Source organism: Bubalus bubalis, chromosome 10 (genome assembly GCF_019923935.1).
Source record: "Bubalus bubalis isolate 160015118507 breed Murrah chromosome 10, NDDB_SH_1, whole genome shotgun sequence".
NCBI classification, from domain to species: domain Eukaryota; kingdom Metazoa; phylum Chordata; class Mammalia; order Artiodactyla; family Bovidae; genus Bubalus; species Bubalus bubalis.
The window spans coordinates 70,265,336-70,291,881 of record NC_059166.1 but is presented as its reverse complement, the minus strand read 5'-3'; the positions used below and the strand labels follow the sequence as shown (position 1 = coordinate 70,291,881).

Below are 26,546 nucleotides of genomic sequence, written 5' to 3'. Positions count from 1 at the left end.
TCAAAATAGCATTATCTTGAAACCTTGAGGCAAGAACAGGTCTTTGCCACCCTCCATAGTTGGGAGTTTGGCACGCTGTAACATTATAAGCCCTTGATTGATGATGTAATAGAGTGCTACTCAGTCAGGCCCTAGACAGTGGGTATTGTGGATTCGTGTAATGCCTTAGGACCCAACCTGGGAATTCATTTATAGAGACCTCTGAGTCTAGTGTCTCCTCTTAAATTAGGCGTTGGAACCTTGACGGGAAAACGACTACGACTCCCACAATGCACTACGACCCAGATTGGCGTGCAGAGGTTCATGCTGGGATTCCTTCTCTTCCGGGGAAGAGAGGAAAAGCTTTTTTGAATTTGCGTCTGGGGGCTGAGGCTTTTCAGAGTCGCCGGTTCTCTTATCGGTTAACCGTGAGTCTCTGGGTAAAAATAAGGGCCTACCTCAGTTTTTCAGGCCAGGAAAGGTAATCGACACCGGGCAGCACTCCTTTGCCCGCGAGCCAGACGACATCTGCTGCGGGATCCGAAGAGGAAGCCAAGCATAGGGAAGTGTGACAGCGGCCGGCTCTGCAGGCCGGTAGGAACTGACCGTCCCAGCCCCAGATCCCTAGGCCCAACGCTTTAACCCAGTTAGTATCGGGACTGGTTTCATGTCCTGGCCTTGGGACGTTGGCATGGACCTTTGGGCAGGCTCCGGCACCTTTCGCCGACCTCTACACATCTGTCATCCACTTGTTCTGATCTAAGTGTTGGGGAGCTCAAGCACACCCTTCTGGGTCCCGGCCCGGGAAAAGAAGAAACTTCTCTGGGTATCACGTTCTTTGCACTGATGGTTTGGGAGAATTTACATCAAAATCAGAGACTGTTTTCAATTGTCTGAGGAAAGGGGATGGGGCGGTGGGGGGAGACAAAGTTGGGCGATCTTATGAAACTAAATTTATTTAAATGGTGGGGATAGTTTCCTTATTTTCACTTTCTGTTTGTTTTAAAACAGTTTCTAGCTGAAAGATAGTCTAGATAGTAGAAAGGTTGTGACTGTGCTTGCTTTTAAAAAACTTCTTAGCAAAATTTGTGTCATAGCCAGAACTTTGTAAAACCCAGAAGTGACTGCTGATTCAGTACAACTCATTTTATAGGCCGAACCTCAGAAAGGTGAGGTGTCTCATCTAAAATCATGAAACCTGACATTATAACCCAGTTCTCTTGACTCTGGAATCGGTGCTCTTTTAAACTGCGTTTGCTGCTGCTGCTGCTAAGTCGCTTCAGTCGTGTCCTACTCTTTGTGACCCCATAGACGGCAGCCCACCAGGCTCCCGCGTCCCTGGGATTCTCCAGGCAAGAACACTGCAGTGGGTTGCCATTTCCTTCTTCAATGCATGAAAGTGAAAAGTGAAAGTGAAGTCGCTCAGTCGTGTCTGACTCTTAGTGACCCCATGGACTGCAGCCTACCAGGCTCCTCTCTCCGTGGGATTTTCCAGGCAAGAGTACTGGAGTGGGGTGCCATTGCCTTCTCCAAAACTGTTTACTGTGCTTTTTTTATATTTTGGGTGGAGAGTGCAGCTCTGGAGCCTGACTGCGTTAGCATTTTGGCTAATCATTTTCTGGTGCTGGTGACTAAGAGCCAGTTTCCTTCATTTAGATTGATCATGTGTGCCCAGTCAATTCAGTCCTTACAACCTCATGGACTATAGCCTGACAGGCTCCTCTGTACATGGGATTTTCATGGCAAGAATACTGGAGTGGGTTGCTGTGCCCTCCTCTAGGGGATCTTCCCAACCCAGGGATCCAACGTGCGTCTCCTGCATTGCAGGTAAATTCTTTACTGCTGAGCTATTAGTGAAGCCCAGAATGATAGTAATGGTGCTTAAATTAGTTTGACATGTAAAACTCTTCAACTGTCAACTGCTATTATGAAATTTATTTGTGCAACTCATTGTTAATAACTTTAAAATTTTGTATTTAGATATATTGGTTGATAAGGTTTCTTCTCTTTGTTTTCTCTTATTTGGCTTATTTTACCTGGGCGAGTTTATATACATTATTTTTTCTTCACCTCAGTCCAGACACACTTTGAAATTTTTGAAAAATTTTTTATTTCAATTTGCTGTATCATTGTCTTTGTTTAGGGATTCCCTGGTGGCTCAGACAGTAAAGAGTCTGAGCCAGGGCTCCATCCCTGGGTCAGGAAGATCCCTTGGAGAAGGAAATAAGAACTCACTCAGTATTCTTGCCTGGAAAACCCCATGCATGGAAGAGCCTGATGGACTACAGGCCATAAAAGTCAGACACGACTGAGCGACTTCACTTGCGCTTTGCTTTTGTTTTATCCAAACCATAAACTTGAAATACAGTAGTGAAGTTTTGGTTGAGATTTATAAATAGTATATTTGAGGAACAGTAAGGACATTGAAAATTACTTCATCTAAATAATCTAGTTATAAATAACAAATATAGTTGTTCCAAATCCTTTTATAAAATGTATTTTCTTTTTCTTCAGCTCTTACTTTCTAACATAAATAACATTGTATTCTTTTCTAGTTACCTGCTCTACCATGCTATCTTGTGATATTTGTGGTGAAACAGTATCCTCAGAACCAGACATGAAGGCTCACCTCCTAATTGTTCACATGGAAAATGAAGTTATATGTCCATTTTGCAAGTTGTCAGGTGTGAATTATGATGAAATGTGTTTTCATATTGAAACTGCTCATTTTGAGCAAAGTGAACTAGAAAGAAACTTTGAGAGGATTAATACAGTACAGTATGGAACTTCCGATAACAGGAAGGACAGCACCCTACAGTGCAGAGCAGACATTAATTCAAGTGTTCATTCAGCTTGTGCATCTAATCAGCCGAAGATTTCAGCTCAAAGCCTGCCTAAGGATGGTACTTTAAAACATAAAGACTTTTATTCAGAGAACTTAACTGAATCTAGAAAATTCCTGAAAAGTACGGAAAAACAGTCTGACCGCACCAAAATTAAAGAATCAATTTATGAAACAATGTACAGTCCTCCTGAATGTCCATTCTGTGGAAAAATAGAAGATAATAGTCAAGATATGGAAACTCATGTGAAAACAAAGCATGCTGATCTTTTAGACACTCCGTTAGAAGGTAAAGTATTCATTTTATATAATAAGTAGCATGAGTCTCAATTTAATATGTAGTATCCCAAAAGTTGGTTTGTAAATAAGATCACTACTAACGTGATTTAATTTCAGTTTATAGCATTGCTCATTTGCCATTATTATAATATGAAACTACTATAATGGAAAAGAGTTTTGATGCAAACAATAAATGTTTCATCTACTTTGAAAGTAACTGTAGAAACTTTCTGAGAAGTAGACTCACAATCTAGTTTCCAGAGGAAGAAAGTGAAAATCAAAGTGTTAGTTGCTTAGTCCTGTCTGACTCTTTGTGATCTCATGGACTGTAGCCTACAAGGTTCTTCTGTCCATGAAATTCTCCAGGCAAGAATACTGGAGTGGGTTACCATTTCCTTCTCCAGGGGATCTTTCCAACCGAGGCGTGGAACCTGGGTCTCTTGCGTTGCAGGCAGATTCTTTACTATCTAAGCCACAGGGAAGACCAGAGGGTATTGTTTTATTCTTTTATTTACCACCAGGCCAGTGGCATCTGGATTGTCTGGGATTCTGATTTTCTGTTACTGAGTTCTACTTTGATTCGTTTTTGATCAGAGAGCAAACTTTATGATTTAAGTTCCTTTGAATTTGTTGAAGTTATTGAAACTTGTTTTATGGCCTAAGATACGGGATATGTCTGTCTTAGCACATGTTCACATGTTCCATAGACATTTGAGGAAAAAAATGTATATTCTGCTGTTGTTGGATCAAATGTTCTATATTTGTCAGTTAGAGTGTGTTGTTTGTGTTCAGATCTTCCATGTCCTTACTGATTTCCTGTCCAGCAATTCTACCAGTTTTTGGAAGGAGGTTAAAGTTCCCAATTATGATCTATATATATCTATATATCCCAGTATATTTGTCTGTTTTTCCTTTAGGCTCTATCAGACTTGTTTCATGTATTGTGAGGCTCTGTTGTTGGTGCATACACATTTAGAATCATGTGTCTCTTTGATACTGTTGAGTTTTAAGAATAATTTATATATTGTGGATGCAAGTCCTTTATTGGATTTTGCAAATATTTCACAGATATTTTCTCCCAGTCTGAAACTTTTCTTTTCATTCTCTTAACAGTGTCTTTCACAGATCAGAAGTTTTTACTTTTAATGAAGTTTGCCTTATTTAATTTCTTTTTTCATGGGTTGGTGTTTTTTCATGTTTTGGTGTTGTATCAAAACTCTGGCAAACCCAAGGTCACCTTTCCCGTGTTACCTTCTAGAAGTTTTGAATTTTACATTTAAGTCTGATTCATTTGAATAATTTTTATGAAAGGTTAAGGAGAGAAACCTATATGCAGGTAAGGAAGCAACAGTTAGAACTGGACATGGGACAACAGACTGGTTCCAAATAGGAAAATAAGTATGTCAAGGCTGTATATTGTCACGCTGCTTATTTAACTTTACGCAAAGTACATCATGAGAAACGCTAGGCTGAAAGAAGCACAAGCTGGAATCAAGATTGCCAGGAGAAATATCAATAACCTCAGATATGCAGATGACACCACCCTTATGGCAGAAAGTGAAGAGGAACTCAAAAGCCTCTTGATGGAAGCGAAAGAGGAGAGTGAAAAAGTTGGCTTGAGGCTCAACATTCAGAAAACTAAGATCATGGCATCCGGTCCCATTACTTCATGGGAAATAGATGGGGAAACAGTGGAAACAGTGTCAGACTTTATTTTTGGGGGCTCCAAAATCACTGCAGATGGTGATTGCAGCCATGAAATTAAAAGATGCTTACTCTTTGGAAGGAAAGTTATGACCAACCTAGATAGTATATTGAAAAGCAGAGACATGACTTTGCCAACAAAGGTCCGTCTAGTCAAGGCTGTGGTTTTTCCAGTGGTCATGTATGGATGTGAGAGTTGGACTGTGAAGAAGGCTGAGCACCGAAGAATTGATGCTTTTGCACAGTGGTGTTGGAGAAGACTCTTGAGAGTCCTTTGGACTGCAAGGAGATCCAACCAGTCCATTCTAAAGGAGATCAGTCCTGGGTGTTCATTGGAAGGACTGATGCTGAAGCTGAAACTCCAATACTTTGGCCACCTCATGCGAAGAGTTGACTCCTTGGAAAAGACTCTGATGCTGGGAGGGATTGGGGGCAGGAGGAGAAGGGGACGCCAGAGGATGAGACGGCTGGATGGCATCACCGACTCGATGGACAAGAGTTTGAGTGAACTCCAGGAGTTGGTGATGGACAGGGAAGCCTGACATGCTGTGATTCATGGGTCACAAAGAGTCGGACACGACTGAGCGACTGAACTGAACTGAAGGAGAGGGCGTATATTCATTTTTTGAATTTTAATAAATGCTATTTTTTAAGAACGTTTCAGGTTCACAGTAAAATTCAGTAGAAAGTACAGGGAGTACCCAAGTACCCCCTTGTCCGTATATCCTTCTAAACTCCTCCAGCATTCAACAACCCATACCAAGTGATACATTTGTCAAAGTCAGTGAATCTACATTGATGTCAATATCACTCAAAGTCCATGTTTATATTAGGGTTCACTCTTGGTGATGTACACAGGTTTTGACAAATGTATAATGACACGAACCCACCATTTAGTATTTAGTATCATACAGAATAGCTTCACTGCCCTGCAAATCCCCTGTGCTCTACCTATTCATCCTTCCCTCCCTGTGGCCACTGGCTACCATTGATCTTTTTACTGTCTCCATGTTTTTGCCTTTTTTAGAATGTCATATAATTGGAATCATATGCCATGTAGCTTTTTCATATTGGTTTATTTCACTTAGCAATGTGCATTTAAGATTCCTCCATGTCTTTTTATGGCTTAATAGCTTTTTTTTTTTTTTACATTGAATAATATTCTTTTGGATGTTTCACAGTTTATCTGTTCACCTACTGAAGGTCCCTTTGGTTGCTTCCAAGTTTTGGCAGTTACGAATAAAGCTGCTATAAACTGTACTGGCTTTTGTGTGGACAGAAGTTTTCAATTCATTTTGGTGAACACAAGGGAATTCGTGATTTTGGATCATGTAGTAATAGTATGTTTGGTTTTATAAGAAATTGCCAGACTTTTTCAAAGGGATTGGACCATTTTGCATTCCTACCAGCAGTGAATGAGAGTTCCTGTTGCTCAAGTCCTTGCCAGCATTTGGTGTTGTCTATGATTTTGTTGTTGTTGTTCAGTCACTAAGTCACATCCAACTCTTTGTGACCCCCATGAACCGTAGCACACCAGGCTTCCCTGTCCTTCGATATATCCCTGAGTTTGCTCAAACTCCTGTCCATTGAGTCAGTGATGCCATGCAACCATCTCATTCTCTGTCACCCACTCTTCCTCTTGTCCTCAGTCTTTTCCAGCATCAAGGTCTTTTCCAAAGAATTGGCTCTTCATATCAGGTGGCCAAAGTATTGGAGCTTCAGCTTCAGCATCAGTCCTTCCAATGTATGTTCAGGGTTGATTTCCTTTAGGATTAACTGATTTGATCTCTTTGCTGTCCAAGGGACCCTCAGAAGTCTTCTCCAGCACCACAGTTCAAAAGCATCAATTCTTCAGCATTCAGCCTTCTTTACGGTCCAACTCTCACATCCACACATGACTAGGAAAAACCAGAGTTTTGATCATACAGATTTTGACTATCCAGATTTTGGTCATTCTAATATATATGTAGTGTTGTTTTATTTTAATTTGTAATTTTCTAATAACATCTGTACCCAGTATCAGCTAGGTCTTGGTCTTATAGAGGTACCATTTCTCTCTTGGGCAAGTTGTACCTGTCTGTCTGCAGTGCTGGTTAATGGATGCAGCTCTTTGATCTTATGCTGCAAACTAGGGCATTTGATCCATGTCCAGCTTTATGCTAAATGCTTGAATTCTGCACATCACCACCTAGTTTGGAGGGTACTGAGAATCCAGCCCCCAAAATCCATATCTAGACTGGCCACTATTTACCATTTGATTTTCCTTTCTACTTTTCTTATTTTGACTACAGAGCTGAATATTTATTATTAATATTTTCTTTCACTGTAGTGATAAGAGGTTTGTGCTTATGCTCAGTCTTTCATCCAGAAGTAGAAAATTGCTTTAAATCCAACTACAAAGAGTTTTTACTTAATAAAGTTAGTGAGTAGTAGACAGTCTTTGACTTGATGTGAAAAAATCTAAAGATTTTAAAAATAAAACCAACTAAATTATATCTCTAATACAGACTGTAATCAACTACTCTATGACTGCCCTATGTGTGGGCTCGTCTGTACAAACTACCATATTCTGCAGGAACATGTTGACTTGCATTTGGAAGAAAGCAGCTTTGGACAAGGTATGACTATATGTTTAAAGATAAGGATGTTATGATTTAATTTCTACTTCCTAGACACTTACCTACTTTTTAGATTAGTGTTATAGAGGGGAAGAAAACACACTGGTTAAAAATAAATCTGTCCCTTAAAAAAATTTTAATACAGCTTCAACTTGTCAAAGATTTTTCACAGAAAAGATTGTAAAGGATTAACTGGTGTGACCAACAATTGAATTAGGGGTGTGCATCTAGGGTTTTGACCCAGAACATCAGAAGATAATGAAATACTGTACCATTTTTAAAATCTTTTTGATTTAAAAGTTGAGGCCATTCTTTCAGCAGCTGGAAGTAATTGAATTTAACATCTTAACAGTAAAAATTGTTTATGAACTCAGAAGCTGCCATATGGCACATGTAATTTTAAAAAGAATGTGAAGTATGTGACTTCAAAGTTTTTCAAGTACATTTTCAACTACTCTTCTAGCTTCTTTATTACCACTGACTAGTTTTATAAGAGATTCTAAAGTTTTCTTCTGTTTCCCTATCTTTTTTGCTAGTGGCATTGATTAAGTAATCATGATGGTGTCTTAGAAGTGGAAAGATCCTATTTGAGTTTCACAATTCCATTGAAACAAAATATAAAGTAGACAAAAAGAGAAACCAATTGTGTTCTACTGGATATTAGTTTCTTAAGGTACACAGATATCTCCTGTTATGCAGAGGTTTCTAGTATTCATTAGCAGCGATCCTGGTACAGTTAGTGATGTCCATGGACAGCATTACCTGATCACTCAGCCTAATACCAAGATGAGAATTGCTGCAGTAAAGATGGAACAGTTCTTTACTGTGTTGGTTCTTTACTAATTACTGTGGAAGAATAACTCTGAAGTTGAGTTTCTGATAATTCTTTGTTTATGATAAGCTTTGTATGCTGTTGCTGCTACTGAGTCACTTCAGTCCTGTCCAACTCTGTGTGACCCTATGGACTGCAACCCACCAGGCTCCTCTGTCCATGGTATTCTCTAGGCAAGGGTACTGGAGTGGGTTGCCATGCCCTCCTCCAGGGGATCTACCCAACTCCAGGATCTAACCCGGGTCTCAGGCAGATTCTTTACCACTGAGCCACCAGGGAGACCCAAGCTTTGTATGGGTACATGAGTTATTCTGTAACCTCCATAGGCTTACACATAGGCTATGTGTACTCCATAGGCTGGAGTCTGAGGTGAGTCTGAGTGAATCACTGTAGATAGCCTTATAAGTATGCTAAAAATCAGTTTTGGATTGTGTATTTCCACCAGTAAAAGTGGGGGCCAATTAGGAAGAGGTATCAGAGGCTGAGAGATTTGAAGGAAAAGAAAGAATATTTAGATACATAATTAAACCATCAAATTGGGAGGTGAAGGAGATGCTAGCCAGAGAGCACTGAATAATGGATGTGTAGCACACTGGATAGAGAGCAAAATGGGCAAGTTACACTATTTGCTTGAGGTCAGACATTAGGTTGTGATCTAATATCTGTACTTTGCTCACTTGTTTTTTTATTCCTTAATTATTTCCACCCTACCCACCCCCACCAAGTATTTCTCTTAAAAACCAATCTGCCTTATATGTATTAATGAGGGGCACCACTCCAGGGTGCTACTTAATTTCTCTTAAGTTCTGGTTTCTTCAATAGATAATACTTAACTTCCTAACTGTTATGAAGATCCAAATGAGATAATTAATGATAATTAATGAGAAGTGTTTGTCACAGCCTAAACACTCAGTGAATATTAGTGATTTAAGTGGAGGTTGTACCCTTACAGAGACAGTTTAAGTTCTGCTGGATTTATACTCAGTGTTTCTATGACATCATAGTCATGAATAAATGGCAAAATAATAGCCTTTACTCCATTTAAAAAATATGTACTAACATATAAGTGAGCCTTGATTTCAGTCTTTTATTCTAAATATTAAAAATATATAATAGGTGTGAATAGAGTCCAGTGTTCTAGAGATCTAGAGTTGGCTCAACAGCTTCAACAAGAAGAAGACAGAAAGAGGAGATCTGAAGAATCAAGACAAGAAATGGAAGAATTTCAGAAGCTGCAGGTACAAAGATTAATAATAATTATATTATTTTGGTTTAGTTAGAGTTCTTATTTTTCAAACATGCTGTTAAGACTTCAGCTTATTATTTTTGTCTTTATTATAATACAAAATTTTTTCTACATATATTTTTTATTGTTCATAACAACCACCATTCATAAGTATGCATTTACATACTGGAGCAAACACTTCTTATAAAGCGGCAGTCCCCAGCTTTTTTGGCACCAGGGACCAAGACAGTTTTTTCATGGACCTGGAGTGGCAGGGGGAATGGTTTCAGGTTGATTCAAGTGCATTACGTTTATTATGCTGCTGATGATCTGACGAAAGTTTCAGACAGTAATGCAAGTGATGGGGAGCGGCTGTAAATACAGATGAAACTTTCTTCACTCACCTACTGTTCATCTCTGGCTGTGCGGCCTGGTTCCTAACAGGTCATGAACTGGTACCAGTCTGTGGCCCTGGAGTTGGGGACCCTGATGTAAAGTATCTTACAGTCTTCCATACTCCATAAAGTTATTTTAGATTGTTTTTTTTTTTTTTTTGAACAGCAGAGGAAGAAATGGAAACAAAGAGTGCTTATGTAGCTTAACTTGTTCAGGATTGGGCAGTATTAAATGGTGAAGCCTACTTTTAAACCTATGTTAATGGAGAAAACTAAGAAATTGAGACTCAGAATTTTAAATGTTTGCATAAATACTTAAAACAGAAACTTAGAATTAATGTCTCCTGAGTCTTAAATTCTTTTAGTGACTGCAGTTCAGGAATTTAGAAAGAACCATTTTTAATGGAAAATGCTTTTTTATGAAGTTTGAGCCTATTTTAGGTGAATGGTAGTATCTACTGAACTAAACTGGTAGCTTCTTTTATATTTTAACAACTTTTTCTACTCTTTTCAGTCCTAACTTGCTGTAGACTATGTAGTCATTTGCTAATAATGCTCATAGATTTTAAATGTTTTTTCTATGTGCTTATAGGATAATGTGTGAATAAAAAGGATTTATGAATGAATAGGTTTGAAAATGTTCAATTGAACAGGTTTGTGTATCTGATGTCTTCTTAAAGCCTTTAATATACTAATATGCATTGTACATATCATAATCTTCCTGAACTTGTTTGACCTCTAACTTTTTTTCCTCTGATTTCTTGCACATGGCTATTCTTTCTTTAGAATATCTAATTTAGGCTATTTTTCTCATCTGTGGTTCATCTAGGCTATTTTTCTCATCTGTGGTTCATCTATTTGCCTAATTATTTTCCCACCAAGATTCAGAGGAGAAAAAAGTTGACTTTTCCTATATCTTCTCTACCTTATATTATCAATACAAACGTTTTCAATGTTTAAGGGAGTATACGTTTATTATGTAACTTTGCAGGTTAGTTGTTTAGATCTCAGAAATATTTTTGTAGGGGCTGTTTTAACATATTATTTTAGATTTTCTGTCAGTGTGCAAAAACATAGTTCATTTACTGCATAGAGTGAATACCTGAGTGAATTGTGGATTAAGTAAGCCTTTTTAGGCTAGCCTAGGAACCAGGTAACAAGTACAGGCTCCTTGACAGGTTGTCTTGAAAAAAATCAGCAGTATGGTCAGAACTCATCTGCTTTTCACATTACCATTAGTAGGAAGACTGGATTCTCTACTTTCCCTACTTCAAGGAAAAGAAGTTTCTTGCCGTGATGGTTGTTTGTAGAGAAAGGCTGTTATTAACTCAGGGATTTTTTTGTTGTGTAATTATTTTTCATAAAAATTTGTAAGTTGACTCATATAGAAGTCAATAAACCAGAATGTTTCAAAATATATTTCCAGATATATAAAATAGTGGTAAATTTCTCACCTCATTGATGAAAAGGGACATAAAAATTAAGTCATTTGTTTTTATGTTCAATAGAGACAATATGGTTTAGATAATTCTGGAGGGTACAAACAACAGCAGCTACGAAATATGGAGATAGAAGTAAATAGGGGAAGAATGCATCCATCTGAATTTCATAGAAGAAAAGCTGATATGATGGAATCATTAGCTATTGGTGTTGATGATGGAAAAACAAAAACATCTGGTGAGTATGTAATCCAAATCATGGTTTTAATATTGCATACATCACTGAAGTAATAGGATTATTTGAATTGTGCTTGATTTTCACAACCCAGTTTATATAGTTTTAGGTGAGACCATGTATGCAAATAATTTTTTTGTGTGTTGTTTTAAAACTCCTGATCTTTTATTTTTATAGTAAATGATTCACTTTTATCTTGTATCAATTTACTTGACATTTGAAAATGGACCTTTGAGAATAGTTTTTATTGAGAGCTTACTATTTTCCAGACAATTGCTGTCTAGTAGAATGTAAGTGACCCACATAAATAATTTTAAATTTCCATTAATCACATTAGAAAAATAAAACAAGACTAGGTGAAATTAATTTTAATATTTTTCCAGTATGTCCAAAATATATTTCAATGTGTAATCAGTATTAAAGATTATCAGTGCAGTATTTTGCAATCTTTGTACATTCTTTAAAATGCAGTGTGTATTTTAGTTTGCAGAACATCTGAGTTTGGCCAAGCCACATTTCAGGTGTTCAGATAACCATATGCAAATAGTTTCTGCCATATTATTCAGTATAGTTTTAGACACTAAGACCTTATATATTGTATCATGTAACTCTCAAAAGAAAAACCTTGTGTATTATATTTTTCTGGATGAGAAAATTGTGACTTAGAGAGATTAAATTACTTTCCTAAGGTAAGGTTGGGCTTCCCAGGTGGCGCTAGTGGTAAAGAACCTGCCTTCCAATGCAAGAGACATAAGAGACGCAGTTTCAATCCCTGGGTTGGGAAGATCCCCTGGAGAAAGGCATGGCAACCCACTCCAGTATTCTTGCCTGGTAAATCCCATGGACAGAGGAGCCTGGAGGGCTACAGTCCATAACATTGCAAAGAATCAGACATGACTGAAGCAAAGTAGCACAAGGTGAGGTTGCGTAGCCCAGTTGGTATTCACAATCAGATCTGCCTTGTTCCAAAGAATGTATTTTTTCCTGATATTTTCCACATTTAAAAAAAACATATCTGTTCAGTTCAGTTCAGTTCAGTCGCTCAGTCGTGTCCAACTCTTTGTGACCCCATGAATCGCAGCACGCCAGGCCTCCCTGTCCATCACCAACTCCCGGAGTTCACTCAGACTCATGTCCATCGAGTCAGTGATGCCATCCAGCCATCTCATCCTCTGTCATCCCCTTCTCCTCCTGCCCCCAATCCCTCCCAGCATCAGAGTCTTTTCCAAGGAGTCAACTCTTCGCATGAGGTGGCCAAAGTACTGGAGTTTCAGCTTTAGCATCATTCCTTCCAAAGAAATCCCAGGGCTGATCTCCTTCAGAATGGACTGGTTGCATCTCCTTGCAGTCCAAGGGACTCTCAAGAGTCTTCTCCAACACCACAGTTCAAAAGCATCAATTCTTCGGCGCTAAGCCTTCTTCACAGTCCAACTCTCACATCCATACATGACCATCTGTTAGTATAGTTAAAAAAGATTATATGGAAACAGCTTTGTTCCTGCCATTCAATTTTTATGAAACTTAATGTTTTTAAGCTGTAAAACCTTTTATATGTATTTTAGACCCCTTGTATACCCCTCTTTGATTTCTAATTTCCCCTCCTCCACAAAGGGAATCATTATCCCAAATTTGGTATTTATCAATCTCATATATGTTTTAGTAATTTTATCTTGTATGTAAGTTTCCATAATAATATATAATCTTTTATATTTTAAACTATGTGTAAGTTGGTGTACAATATGTATGCTCTGATTGAATTTGCTTAAATATGTTGATTCTTAAACTGTGCTGCTTTCACTTTGCTGAATAGAATTTGCTTTTATGACTTACATTGTTTCCAGTGTTTTATTCTTAAAAATTATGAATAGGTTTCCTCCTCAAAAGTTTCTCTAACATCCAGACTAGAAATACTAGATTAAAGGGCATTTGCATAATTAATTTCATTGAGTATTATGAAGTTGTTTTCTAGAATGGTTGTAACCTACATTAGGTCATTGTGTTTTTGACTCACACTTTGTTTATATTGTGACTCTTTTAAGTTTTTGCCATTTAATGGTAAGATACACCTCTTAATTGTATTTCTCTGATGTCTCCTGACTTCGCTTCTTCTGTAAATAATCTAGTCCCTTTTCTCGTCTTTGTTGGATTGTTTGTCTTTTTCTTATTGATTTTTGGCAGTCCATTAAGTATTCAAGATATTAATTATTCATTGATGATGTGAGGAGCAGTTTTCTTCTTCAAATCTAGAATTTGCCTTGAACCCAGGTCTCCCGCATTGCAGGCAGATTCTTTACCAGCTGAGCCACAAGGGAAGCCTGAGAATACTGTTGGGTAGCCTATCCCTTCTCCAGAGGATCTTTCCAACCCAGGAATTGAACCGGGGTCTCCTGCACTGCAGGCAGATCCTTTACCAGCTGAGCTATCAGGGAAGCCCAAATTTTGTATATGGTGTCTTTAATTAGGCAGAATTTTAAATTTGAATGTAATCAGACTTCTCAATCTTTCCCTTTACTTGTGTCTTTTAAGTGTCTTATTTAAGAAATTCCTCCGTCTTTGATATCATAAACATATCCTTTTATACTCTTTACATATTTATACCCTTAAAATGGATAACCAGCAAGGACCTACTGTATAGCACAGGAAACTCGGTTCAATATTATATAATAATCGTAATGGGAAAAAGAATTTGAAAAAGAACAGAATTATGTATAACTGAATCACTTTGCTGTATACCTGAAACTATCACATTGTTAATGTTAATCAACTATACTCAATATAAAATAAAAAGTTAAAAAAATTATATATATACATGGAAAAAGCAAGAGAGTTCCAGAAAAGCATCTATTTCTGCTTTATTGACTATGCCAAAGCCTTTGACTGTGTGGATCACCATAAACTGTGGAAAATTCTGAAAGAGATGGGAATACCAGACCACCTGATCTGTCTCTTGAGAAATCTGTATGCAGGTCAGGAAGCAACAGTTAGAACTGGACATGGAACAACAGACTGGTTCCAAATAGGAAAAGGAGTTCGTCAAGGCTGTATATTGTCACCCTGTTTATTTAACTTATATGCAGAGTACATCATGAGAAACACTGGACTGGAAGAAGCACAAGCTGGAATCAAGATTGCCGGGAGAAATATCAATAACCTCAGATATGCAGATGACACCACCCTTATGGCAGAAAGTGAAGAGGAACTCAAAAGCCTCTTGATGAAAGTGAAAGTGGAGAGTGCAAAAGTTGGCTTAAAGCTCAACATTCAGAAAATGAAGATCATGGCATCCGGTCCCATCATTTCATGGGAAATAGATGGGGAAACAGTGGAAACAGTGTCAGACTTTATTTTTCTGGGCTGCAAAACCACTACAGATGGTGACTGCAGCCATGAAATTAAAAGACGCTTACTCCTTGGAAGGCAAGTTATGACCAACCTAGATAGCATATTCAAAAGCAGAGACATTACTTTGCCAACAAAGGTCCGTCTAGTCAAGGCTGTGGTTTTTCTTGTGGTCATGTATGGATGTGAGAGTTGGACTGTGAAGAAGGCTGAGCGCCGAAGAATTGATGCTTTTGAACTGTGGTGTTGGAGAAAACTCTTGAGAGTCCCTTGGACTGCCAGGAGATCCAACCAGTCCATTCTGAAGGAGATCAGCCCTGGGATTTCTTTGGGAAGGAATGATGCTAAAGCTGAAACTCCAGTACTTTGGCCACGTCATGCGAAGAGTTGACTCCTTGGAAAAGACTCTGATGCTGGGAGGGATTGGGGGCAGGAGGAGAAGGGGACGACAGAGGATGAGATGGCTGGATGGCATCACTGACTTGATGGACATGAGTCTGAGTGAACTCCGGGAGTTGGTGATGGACAGGGAGGCCTGGCGTGCTGCGATTCATGGGGTCGCAAAGAGTCAGACATGACTGAGCAACTGATCTGATCTGATCTGATGTACATAAAAACAATTCCTTCATGTAGATCTTGGTATTCTTTTTATGCCAACCAGAAGTAGTTATATCACATAAAAATCAACTCTCTGTGATAAACCATAATGAAATTTTTAAACTGGGAGCAAACTGATTAGAACCGAGCTTGAGAGAGAATGATATCCAGCAGAATGTATAATAAAATGGAGAGATAAGAACATTCATTCAGCAGTGTACTTTTATGTGCTAGGCCCTGCAGATGCAGAAATGAAAAAGGCAAACAATTTCAATTCAGCATAAGTAATACACTAGTATTAGGAACCTTGCATTGTGTAAAACAAGCAGGACAATAAGACTATGTCAGTAAAAAGGTAGAAGATGGAATTGGCAGGATTTACATGTGTCCTTGAGAAAGAGATTGATACTGGAAATGTGTGAGACAGACATAGAAAGGTGATACCCTTCTAAAACTTCTAAATCTCTTTTCCACTTTAGGAATTATGGAAGCACTTTATAGGTATTATCAGAATGCTGCCACAGATGTGAGGCGTGTGTGGCTTTCTGCAGGAGTGGATCACTTTCATTCATCTTTTGGTGATAAAGGTTGGGGTTGTGGTTACAGAAATTTCCAAATGCTGCTTTCATCATTATTGCAAAATGATGCTTATGATGATAGCTTGAAAGGTATGTAAAATACAGACTCTGAATTTACCATCTAATAAAGTACATATGATGTGGAATGAATTAATATATAGTATGCATATTAAAATTGATAGCTTTAATAAAGATGTATTTTAGTGGATATTTGCATTAAAAGTCTTCATTCTGGTTGTAGGAAGAGAAAATGATATAGTAGATGTCAGAAATAACTGTCTTAAAAATGTTAGGTTCTTGTAGAATATATGATGTACCGCTTAATATTATTCAACACTTGAGTAACTGTCATATTACATGTTTGCTTTGTATAATTTTAGGTATGTCAGTTCCTTGCATTCCAAAAATTCAGTCTATGATTGAAGATGCATGGAAGGAAGGTTTTGATCCACAGGGTGCCTCTCAGCTTAATGACAAGTTACAGGGAACAAAGGCCTGGATTGGAGCATGTGAAATATATACCCTTCTCACCTCCCTAAGGATAAAGTATGTACCTAAAAAGCCAAGTTATTGTTATGTCTCAGAAGTTTTTGTTGTTTGCGCTTTTTATCAAAGGGATAGTTTAAAATTTAAGTAGCATTAATAAAATTAAAGACTTATAATGAAAACCAACCACACGTACCCTGTTTTTTGCTCTTCTCTATTCTCAAGTTTTATTTCTTAGAGACGGATGTCACTTTCATTGTTTTTAAATAATATGCTTTCATGGCTTTTTATTGGTTTGTCAGCTTTAGACATTATCTGTTGCATTCTCCTTATATCTCCCACCTGTTTCTCCTGACTTTTTATAATACGGTTAAATCTCCAGTTTTTATTAAGTTAGAGTCATAACTATGTAAATATTATTCACTAATGATTTTATATCTTTCCTGAAAAGCTTTTTAAAGTTTTCCTTAAGAATTGCCTTACCTTTTCCCTTTTACTGTTTGACTGCATCATGGTAAAGTTTTTGCAGAAACTCCATTTATGTAATCTGTGGTACTCTTTATTCCTGGAAACGTTTTTCTTGAACCCAATTGTCCTCTTCTCTAGTCTGGATTGTTTGCTTCTAGATCCTTTCCATAGCTCTAATCGTGTTGCAGTTCTTCATTCTGTTGAATTAGATCCTGGATTTTTTTCCTGGATTCCATATCTTTCTCGTTTTTGGATTATTCTCTTTTACTTGAACACTTCCTTTATTAGCTTCCTAAGAAAGGATGCCTAGTCTTATTACTGAGTGATAGTTTGTGTTGCTATATTATTCTTAACTCAAAATCATTTATGGATTAGATTAAGCTTCCTTGGTGGCTCAGAGGTTAAAGCGTCTGCCTCCAATGTGGGAGACCTGGGTTCGATTCTTGGGTTGGGAAGATCCCCTGGAGAAGGAAATAGCAACCCACTCCAGTATTCTTGCCTGGAGAATCCCATGGACGGAGGAGCCTGGGAGGCCACAGTCCACAGGGTCGCAAAGAGTCAGACATGACTGGGCGACTTCACTTCTTCAAGTTGTTCCTCTACTAGCTTCTAACAATAAGTATTACTTAATGAGAAGGCAAGACGTACCTGGAGAATCCCATGGACAGAGGGGCCTGGTGGGCTACAGTCCATGGGGTCACAAAGAGTTGGATATGACTGAGGGACTAAGCACATTGTGGTTAAGAGCTTAGACTTTTGGGAGTAAAATTGCCTACAACTGATTCTAGCTCTCTGCTTATTAACTCTATGACTTAACTTATTCGTACCCTAGTTCCACCATTGAAAAAAGAACACATAAATAGTGACTGCTTCATAGAGTTGTAGTGATGATATAGTGCTTAAGACTATGACTGGCATGTAGTAAGAGCTTAAGGGCTCACTGTTGTTTCATGAGTATGATCTCTCCAGTTTCTTTATTTTTTTTTATGGCACTCCTGTTTGTTGGCCCCTGAACTTTTTTGACTTTTTGAGTTCACTGGTCATGTCTTACTTTTTGATCTTTGCTTTTTGTTTTACTATTTGGATTCTCAACTTTATCTCCTCAGTACTGTATTGAAATTTTTATTTTAACAATAATGTTTTTTGATTTTAAGGAGTAATTTCATAGCATCATAGCCTTTTATGGTTGTAAAATTTTTCTATTCCTTGCATTTTTCTGTTTCCTCCATGTTAAATTAGTTTCATGTCTATTTATTTTAGTCTGTTCATTTAGAAGACTTTCTTCTAACTTTTAAAAATCCTTACTGTTTATCCTAAAGTGAAGAATGAGGCACTAAAAAAGCTGATTTGGCAGTCCTGTAGGGTTTCATGGAGCTTGTAGTTGAGAAAACTTCATTTCTTAGGTGAAAGTTCGCTGTGTGGTTGGGGACTCTCAAATATTAGTATAAGAGAGAGCTCTTTTCTCAGAGTCCATTCTTGCCTATAGTTCCTCCACTAGGTGAGGAGTTGATTAGTGATTTGCTCTATTTATTCAACCTTCGAGTTAATCTCTGTTTTCAGCCTCAGTACTACTCTACCCAATACCTGGTGTTCATTAAACTTCTGTCCTCTTTTGGGTTTTAAGAAAGTTGTCTCTATTTCTTTGCATTCACTTTTATGTTTAAATCATTTTCTCCTTCAGTATTATGTTGTTGGGCTTTCAAGAGGCATCAGAGATAAATGCTTATGATCATCTTTAATAGAAAGTTTGCCTTAAGCTTCATGACTGTATATTTCCTTTTATGTTTGTTTCCACGTCATTTTGCCAGTGTTTTATGTCATTTCTATATATGAGTTATATTCAGAGATAAAAATACTTCTTGAATTTTAAATAGAAAAATGACTGTGTATAATAACTTTCTTGAATTATTAAATTCAAAGGACTGTTTTAATGCCCTTTAAATTTTTCTTCTTTTCCTTTTTGCCAGTCTGTTCACACCTTCAGATTGTTTATACTATATCATGTTTTGAGCTTTTAAGTCATTTTTAAGGAAAGGAAAATTTTTGTTTAAAGTACTTGATATATCAAGCTGTTTTCTTGGTACCTGAAATAAGTTAGTTCTTTGTAAAGCCTTTTTATTACTATACCCTCAATTTGTTTACTAGTTATTTAAATGTCTTCCTTTTGCTCTCTATGAATTTATCCATAGAATACTATTCAAATTCTCAATCTAAACTTGTAGTCAACTGCTAACCCAAGATCACTGTTCTTACGTTTTGATAGCTTTTCCAGAAGTTCATTTCAGTATTTAAAGCTCAGGAGTAATCAACTGAAAGTTATCAACATTAAACTTGCTGAGGCTGAAGATAGCAACTAGCGCAATGTGGGTGTGTTTGGAAACTTTATGGCCAAGAAAGACAAGAATAGGATATCTGTGCTATACTTTAAAGTGAAAATAAAGCTTTTAATTGTTTTTCCTTTCCTTTATACTCAGTCTTTTTAAAATAGTTGTTGAAAAGTGTAAATAATGCTCCTGGTTAAAATAATTTGATTTATTCATGGTTGACTTCCTCTTGAGGAAACAGTACCAGCATGGTCTGTTGCTAAATAGTAGATAGATAGATGTATAGATGGGGGTACACACACGTTTTCTGTGATCTTTACAGGTATTCTTTTCTTGTCTATTATTGAAATTTGAGAGATCTGACAGGAAAAATATTTGGGATATTTTTGATAGCTCCTTATGGCTGCTGAGGAATTAAAAATCAACTTCTAATTAATCATCAGGTTTAGAGACTTTAGAATAAAAGTCCCCATGTCTCAGGTTATATGTAGACTCTTTAAAACCAGGTATGATCCTCATTTACTATGAAGGGAGATTTTCTGTGTGAGAAAATTTTTGTAACTCTGATAGCTGTCATCAACCTTAAGTTATTAAAGAATTTCCTCCTAAAATAACAGTTTTCAGATAAATAATAAACTTTTATTTCTTCTTAGGAAAATAATGATGAAATAAAATTAATTTAAAATGTTTGCAGTTTATAACTCCATTTATAAAAAAGTTTTTAAAATATTTTCTAAATAATCCATTTTGTAAATTATTTTATAGGTGCCGTATTGTTGACTTTCACAAGTCAACTGGTCCTTTGGGTACACACCCTCGCTTATTTGAGTGGATATTGAGCTACTATGCTTCAGAGAGAGAAGGAAGTCCAAAAGTAGTGTGTACATCTAAACCTCCTATCTATCTTCAGCATCAAGGTTAGTATAATTTATAGATACTGAGTGTAACTTATAACATGATTTATTTATATAAGACAACTAATTAGCTTTTGCTTTAGAGTATGTTAAGATTCTGATAATGAGAGGAGAGAAGTACACTGACATTACTCTGATTTTTAGAGCTATAGCATCATCATAGTACATTGCAGTAATAGATGATATCTTTGATATCTTTGGGGCTACCTGATTCAGGGCTACCTCTTCCTTTATTGTTCATCATTAATTTTTTTCAGGGCTTTTCCTCACTTCAATGAGACCTTCCCTGGCCACCCTTTAAAATTTTTTAACTCATTACTCTATTCCTCTCTAGCACTGGCATTTCCTTTCCCTCTTCCCTGCATTACTTTGCTTAACTTTTGTTTACCTCTTGGAACCATGAGTTTTTGTTCCCCAGCAGTTAAATTTCAAATCCTTTTATCTGAGATCACTTGAATAAAAAGGACTATGGGATTAGGAAAGGAAACTAAAATATTTGGCGTAGTAGAAGTAGAATATTTTGCCATGAAGCCTTTGGAAAACTAAAATTGAACGAAAGAAAACTGGAGGTTAGGAAGTAGAACTAAAGTTTTGTGTCTGAGAACTGAAAGAACTCAGATAAGCAATATGTCAGAGGGACTGACTGTATTTATATTCGAAACACACATAAAAAGTATATATAAGGTGTCTATATGTGTGTGTGTGTGTGTGTGTATAGTAACTTACACCTGTATGTACCTGCTCAAATAAGTGTCTCTCTCACATTTATATATGTACTCTTTTTTGATTTTTCTATAGGTCATAGTCGAACAGTTGTTGGAATTGAAGAGAAAAAAAACCGAACATTATGTTTACTAGTATTTGATCCTGGATGTCCTTCTCGAGAAATGCAGAAACTCTTAAAGCAAGACATGGAAGTTAGCAGTCTCAAGCAACTACGGAAGTTTGTGGGGAATTTAAAACATAAGCAGTACCAGATAGTGGCAGTAGAAGGTGTGCTTTCTTCAGAGGAGAAAATTGTAAGTATCTAAATATTTTTCATGTGATGCTTGGACAGGTTGAATTTCAAAGTGTAAAATTTTTAAGTTAAAAATCAATGTTATTCCTTTGTAACTCCTAACACCTCATTCTATAATATTAGATTGGCAAAGATATGTTGTTGTTCATTTAATTCCAGAATGGACATCTTTAAATTTCAGATGATACCCAAATATTGTCAAATACTTTGCTCAGAGCTTCATAAAAATATTTAATTTTATAATACATAATTTAATTTTGATTATCAGGGGAGTAATGAAAATGGCAACAGTATGATAAGAAAGTCTAACTTAATCAAGGAGTTCCAGCTCATATTGGTCTTGGTTGATTAAATGTGATTCTAGAGATTCCTGAGGCTCTATGTTAGGCACTTGGATATATTGGATGTACTATTGGAGATATAATTATCACACTATTGAGAGAGTTAAGTACTCTGAGGGACATGTTTTTCTTTCAGATTCAAGAACTGTTCATACACATAATACTTACTGGATATATACAGTTCCAGAAATTAACTCCAGTAGTGTTGCCTCTTTATCCCTTGCATTTAAGTGATGAGCAGTACATTATAGAAAAATTCCTAAGAAGTGGATCCCCTCCATTTGTATAAACAGAAGCTATATGGTAGCATATCAAGTCTAGAAAATGCACAATTCTCTAATCTTGAAGAAAAAAAGTCCCTCTTAAGTACTCCATGTTTGTTTCCCTCTAAAGAGAGAAGGGCGTCCCTTATGGCTCAACTGGTAAAGAATCCTCCTGCAACGTGGGAGACCTGGGTTCAATCCCTGGATCGGGAAGATCCCCTGGAGAAGGGAACACTTACCCACTCCAGTATTCAGGCCTGGAGAATTTCATGGACTGTATAGTCTGTGGGGTCACAAAAAGTTGGACAAGACTGAGCAACTTTCACAGGGAGAAGAGACACCGCAGTAGAAAGCGCATTTATGAAGAATAATAGGATCATGAGGGAAAGGACTAAAGTTGTTTGAAATGAGAGAGAGCTAGAGTAATCTTTTTAGCCTCACAACTTGGTATATAAAGGCAAGGATTGTTGAAGAAGTTCTTCAATTAAATTATGATAAGTTTCTTTGCAAATGTTTGTGCAAAGAGGTTTCTTTGCAATGACTTAAATACCAAAATTGCATTCCTTTTTTTTAACCCTATCATTTATTTGGCTGAATGAAGTTAGAGGTTAATTTTAACTGTTAGAAAAAGCAAGATGCTTGCTTACCAGTATACAGATAACTTGAGATCATAGATGAGGTTAGATACTAAGATGGAGTTTAGCTGAGTATTTTATTTGGCTCTTATCTTTCTGATCTTGAAAGTGAGGCATTGGTGGTATTTCTCTGCTCATAGTCTCATCGATATCTCTCCTTCCCTGTTTTTACTTGTCTCTCTCTGAGTTTCAGCCAGATTTTTACTTTTGATTCATTATTCCATAAAAAGGTAATATTTTCTTTTAAATTTTTTGCATTTTATCTTTATCTCAAATTTTCTTTAATTTTTTTTTTCAAATTTGCTTTGCATTTTTACTTGGTATTATTTCTCATTATATTTTTTAATATAAATTTATTTATTTTAATTGGAGATTAATTACTTTACAATATTGTATTGGTTTTGCCATACATCAACATGAATCCGCCACTGGTGTACATGTATTTCCCATCCTGAACACCCCCCCCTCCCCCCGCCACCCTGTACCATCCCTCTGGGTCGTCCCAGTGCACCAGCCCCAAGCATCCAGTATCATGCATCGAACCTGGACTGGCAATTTGTTTCATATATGATGTTATACATGTTCCAATGCCATTCTCCCAAATCATCCCACCCTCTCCCTCTCCCACAGAGTCCAAAAGACTGTTCTATACATCTGTGTCTCTTTTGTTGTCTCGCATACAGGGTTATCGTTACCATCTTTCTAAATTCCATATATATGCATTAGTATACTGTATTGGTGTTTTTCTTTCTGGCTTACTTCACTCTGTATAATCGGCTCCAGTTTCATCCACCTCATTAGAACTGATTCAAATGTATTCTTTTTAATGGCTGAGTAATACTCCATTGTGTATATGTACCACAGCTTTCTTATCCATTCATCTGCTGATGGACATCTAGGTTGCTTCCATGTCCTGGCTATTATAAACAGTGCTGCGATGAACACTGGGGTACACGTGTCTCTTTCAGTTCTGGTGTCCTCGGTGTGTATGCCCAGCAGTGGGATTGCTGGGTCATAAGTCAGTTCTATTTCAAGTTTTTTAAGTAATCTCCACACTGTTCTCCATAGTGGCTGTACTAGTTTGCATTCCCACCAGCAGTGTAAAAGGGTTCCCTTTTCTCCACACCCTCTCCAGCATTTATTACTTGTAGACTTTTGGATCGCAGCCATTCTGACTGGTGTGAAATGGTACCTCAATGTAGTTTTGATTTGCATTTCTCTGATAATGAGTGATGTTGAGCATCTTTTCATGTGTTTGTTAGCCATCTGTATGTCTTCTTTGGAGAAATGCCTATTTAGTTCTTTGGTCCATTTTTGATTGGGTCATTTATTTTTCTGGAATTGAGCTGCAGGAGTTGCTTGTATATTTTTGAGATTAGTTGTTTGTCAGTTGCTTCATTTGCTATTATTTTCTCCCATTCTGAAGGCTGTCTTTTCACCTTGCTTATAGTTCCCTTTGTTGTGCAGAAGCTTTTAAGGTTAATTAGGTCCCATTTGTTTATTTTTGCTTTTATTTCCAATATTCTGGGAGGTGGGTCATAGAGGATCCTGCTGTGATGTATGTCGGAGAGTGTTTGCCTATGTTCTCTAGGAGTTTTATAGTTTCTGGTCTTATGTTTAGATCTTTAATCCATTTTGAGTTTATTTTTGTGTATGGTGTTAGAAAGTGTTCTAGTTTCATTCTTTTACAAGTGGTTGACCAGTTTTCCCAGCACCACTTGTTAAAGAGATTGTCTTTAATCCATTGTATATTCTTGCCTCCTTTGTCAAAGATAAGGTGTCCATAGGTGTGTGGATTTATCTCTGGGCTTTCTGTTTTGTTCCATTGATCTATATTTCTGTCTTTGTGCCAGTACCATACTGTCTTGATGACTGTGGCTTTGTAGTAGAGCCTAAAGTCAGGCAAGTTGATTCCTCCAGTTCCATTCTTCTTTCTCAAGATTGCTTTGGCTATTTGAGGTTTTTTTTTGTATTTCCATACAAATTGTGAAGTTATTTGTTCTAGCTCTGTGAAAAATACCATTGGTAACTTGATAGGGATTGCATTGAATCTATAGATTGCTTTGGGTAGTATACTCATTTTCACTATATTGATTCTTCCGATCCATGAACATGGTATATTTCTCCATCTATTGGTGTCCTCTTTGATTTCTTTCACCAGTGTTTTATGGTTTTCTATATATAGGTCTTTAGTTTCTTTAGGTAGATATATTCCTAAGTATTTTATTCTTTTTGTTGCAATGGTGAATGGAATTGTTTCCTTAATTTCTCTTTCTATTTTTTCATTGACTTTAAAAATTATTTCCTAATTTCCTAAATTTGAAGTTGTACTATTCCTTACAGGATTTTCATTATCTTGAAAAAAAATCCAAGGTTTTAGTTTTTTTGATATTTGATGATAATGCATATTTTAATTAATTGACTTCTCACTTACTTAACATTTTTAAAATTTCTTTTCAAGGCTAGGAGACAAGCTTCTCAAGTCTTTACAGCTGAGAAGATCCCTTGAAGAAGTCAGCATTTCAGTGATTGTGGAATTTTTCTTTGTTTTCCAAATTCCGGTATTAACCTTAATACAACACATGAATCTGTGAATTTTCTAAATACTCCATTTATATTTTAATTTCTAAAATGTCTAAATTATACCTTTAGTGCTTCATTGTTCAGTAATTATTCCAATAAAATATCTTGTTTGCATTGTGAGTTTTGCATTTCTTGATTTATCCATGTTTCAGAAACTAGTTTTGTGTTATAGTCATATGACTATTTGTTGAGTTCTAACTTGTGTTAGGTATTCTCAGTATTTTGCATGTATTAATTAGTTTGATTTCCAAAATATTTTATATTCTGTGAGACAAATAGTGTTATTAGCCCTGTGAGGAAGCTGAAACTTTGGAGATTAGTAATTTTCCCAAGAAAGTGGCCCTAATCCAAGATGTGAACCCAGACTGTCTCACCTCCAAGCTCTTACCATTATAGCATTCTGCTTTATTCTGTTATTATTATATATGTAATGAAATTCCCTCCTCACTAGATAGAAAGAACCTTAATACTTCATAGGCATAGTTCTGAAAAGAGTAATTTGCTTTTGTTAAATATTTACAGTCTTATATAACTGTGAGAGTCATATGTTTAATGTGTCCTGTAAGAAGGAATCTTTCAGTTTCACGTTAGATTTGCCAGTTAAGGTTGAGGCAAGAATCTTATTCTGGCCAGTTTTAAGCAGAAGAGAATTTGTTCAAATTATCAGAAGTTCACAGAATCCACAGGTAACTAGGGAACTATTCTAGAACAAAGGCAACAGTTGAGGCTAGAATATGGCCTAATATTATAGCAAGGGCAATCAGGTTAGGAGTTGAGGTAGAATGTCTGCTTAGATTTCAGATTCCATAGAGGGCACATCTGATTAGCAGGTGACCATCTACCATGAGTCAGAGGCACTTTCTCAAAAAGAAATCTGGGTAGATGAAAAAAGAGATATTAAATTAAAAAGGAGAAGCAGTAAGGGGCTGCTACCCCATTAAAAAACAAACAAGAACTTACTTGAATGAAGTTCTATGAATATTACCTATTGTATTAAATACTAAGTGTTGCACTCTTGGAATGAATAGTATTGCCAATTGGAAAATTCTGGAAAACCTCCTTTCTAATACTGTCATTCAGACTGGTAAACAGGTTTCCACTCTATATCCCCATGCAGTTATGGTGCTTCATGCCATCATTATCTCTTACCTAGACATTGTAATATCCTCCTAACTGGTCTGCTTGTCTTGATCCTCTGTCAGTCCATCTTCCACACAGAAGCCAAATTGTTCTAAAATACAAATACGATTTTGTGACTGCCTAGTTGAGTCCCCTTCATTGCTCATGATTAAAATCCAAACGTCCTACACAATCTGGGCTCTGCTTACCTCTTCAGTTTCATCTCTCACCATGCTCAAAGTTTCACTCTTTTCAGCCTAAAGTCCTTTGCCAAAATACAGCTGGCGCTGCCTAGGATCCTTTCCTCCTTAGTTCTTCTCTTAGAAGTGCTTC

The 26,546-nt window shown here is 36.8% G+C and overlaps 1 protein-coding gene across 4 annotated transcripts; it reads left to right on the top strand.

Moving 5' to 3' along the window:
- Positions 1-305: 305 nt before the first annotated feature.
- Positions 306-25,214, top strand: ZUP1 (zinc finger containing ubiquitin peptidase 1). 4 transcript variants are annotated; one of them, XM_006050607.4, is made up of 10 exons: positions 306-573; positions 2,535-3,110; positions 7,312-7,422; positions 9,371-9,492; positions 11,383-11,551; positions 15,964-16,152; positions 16,443-16,608; positions 20,106-20,257; positions 21,053-21,273; positions 24,973-25,214. In XM_006050607.4, exons 2-10 carry the CDS (start codon positions 2,549-2,551, stop codon positions 25,018-25,020), a joined length of 1,740 nt encoding a protein of 579 aa, XP_006050669.1. In that variant the 5' UTR covers positions 306-573; positions 2,535-2,548; the 3' UTR covers positions 25,021-25,214. The 4 variants fall into 4 exon arrangements, with proteins under 4 accessions (XP_006050669.1, XP_006050667.1, XP_006050668.1 ...); XM_006050605.4 differs by having other exon boundaries at positions 306-625; XM_006050606.4 differs by having other exon boundaries at positions 306-805.
- Positions 25,215-26,546: the final 1,332 nt, after the last annotated feature.

What these genes read in the sequence shown, in the direction of transcription:
- ZUP1 (XM_006050608.4), top strand. Translation starts at nt 1,677, where the DNA reads ATGGACTATAGCCTGACAGGCTCCTCTGTACATGGGATTTTCATGGCA. An exon ending in TTTAGACACTCCGTTAGAAG is followed by an intron (nt 3,111 to 7,311) that starts GTAAAGTATTCA and finishes TCTCTAATACAG; the next exon opens with ACTGTAATCAACTACTCTAT. An exon ending in TTATGATGATAGCTTGAAAG is followed by an intron (nt 16,153 to 16,442) that starts GTATGTAAAATA and finishes GTATAATTTTAG; the next exon opens with GTATGTCAGTTCCTTGCATT.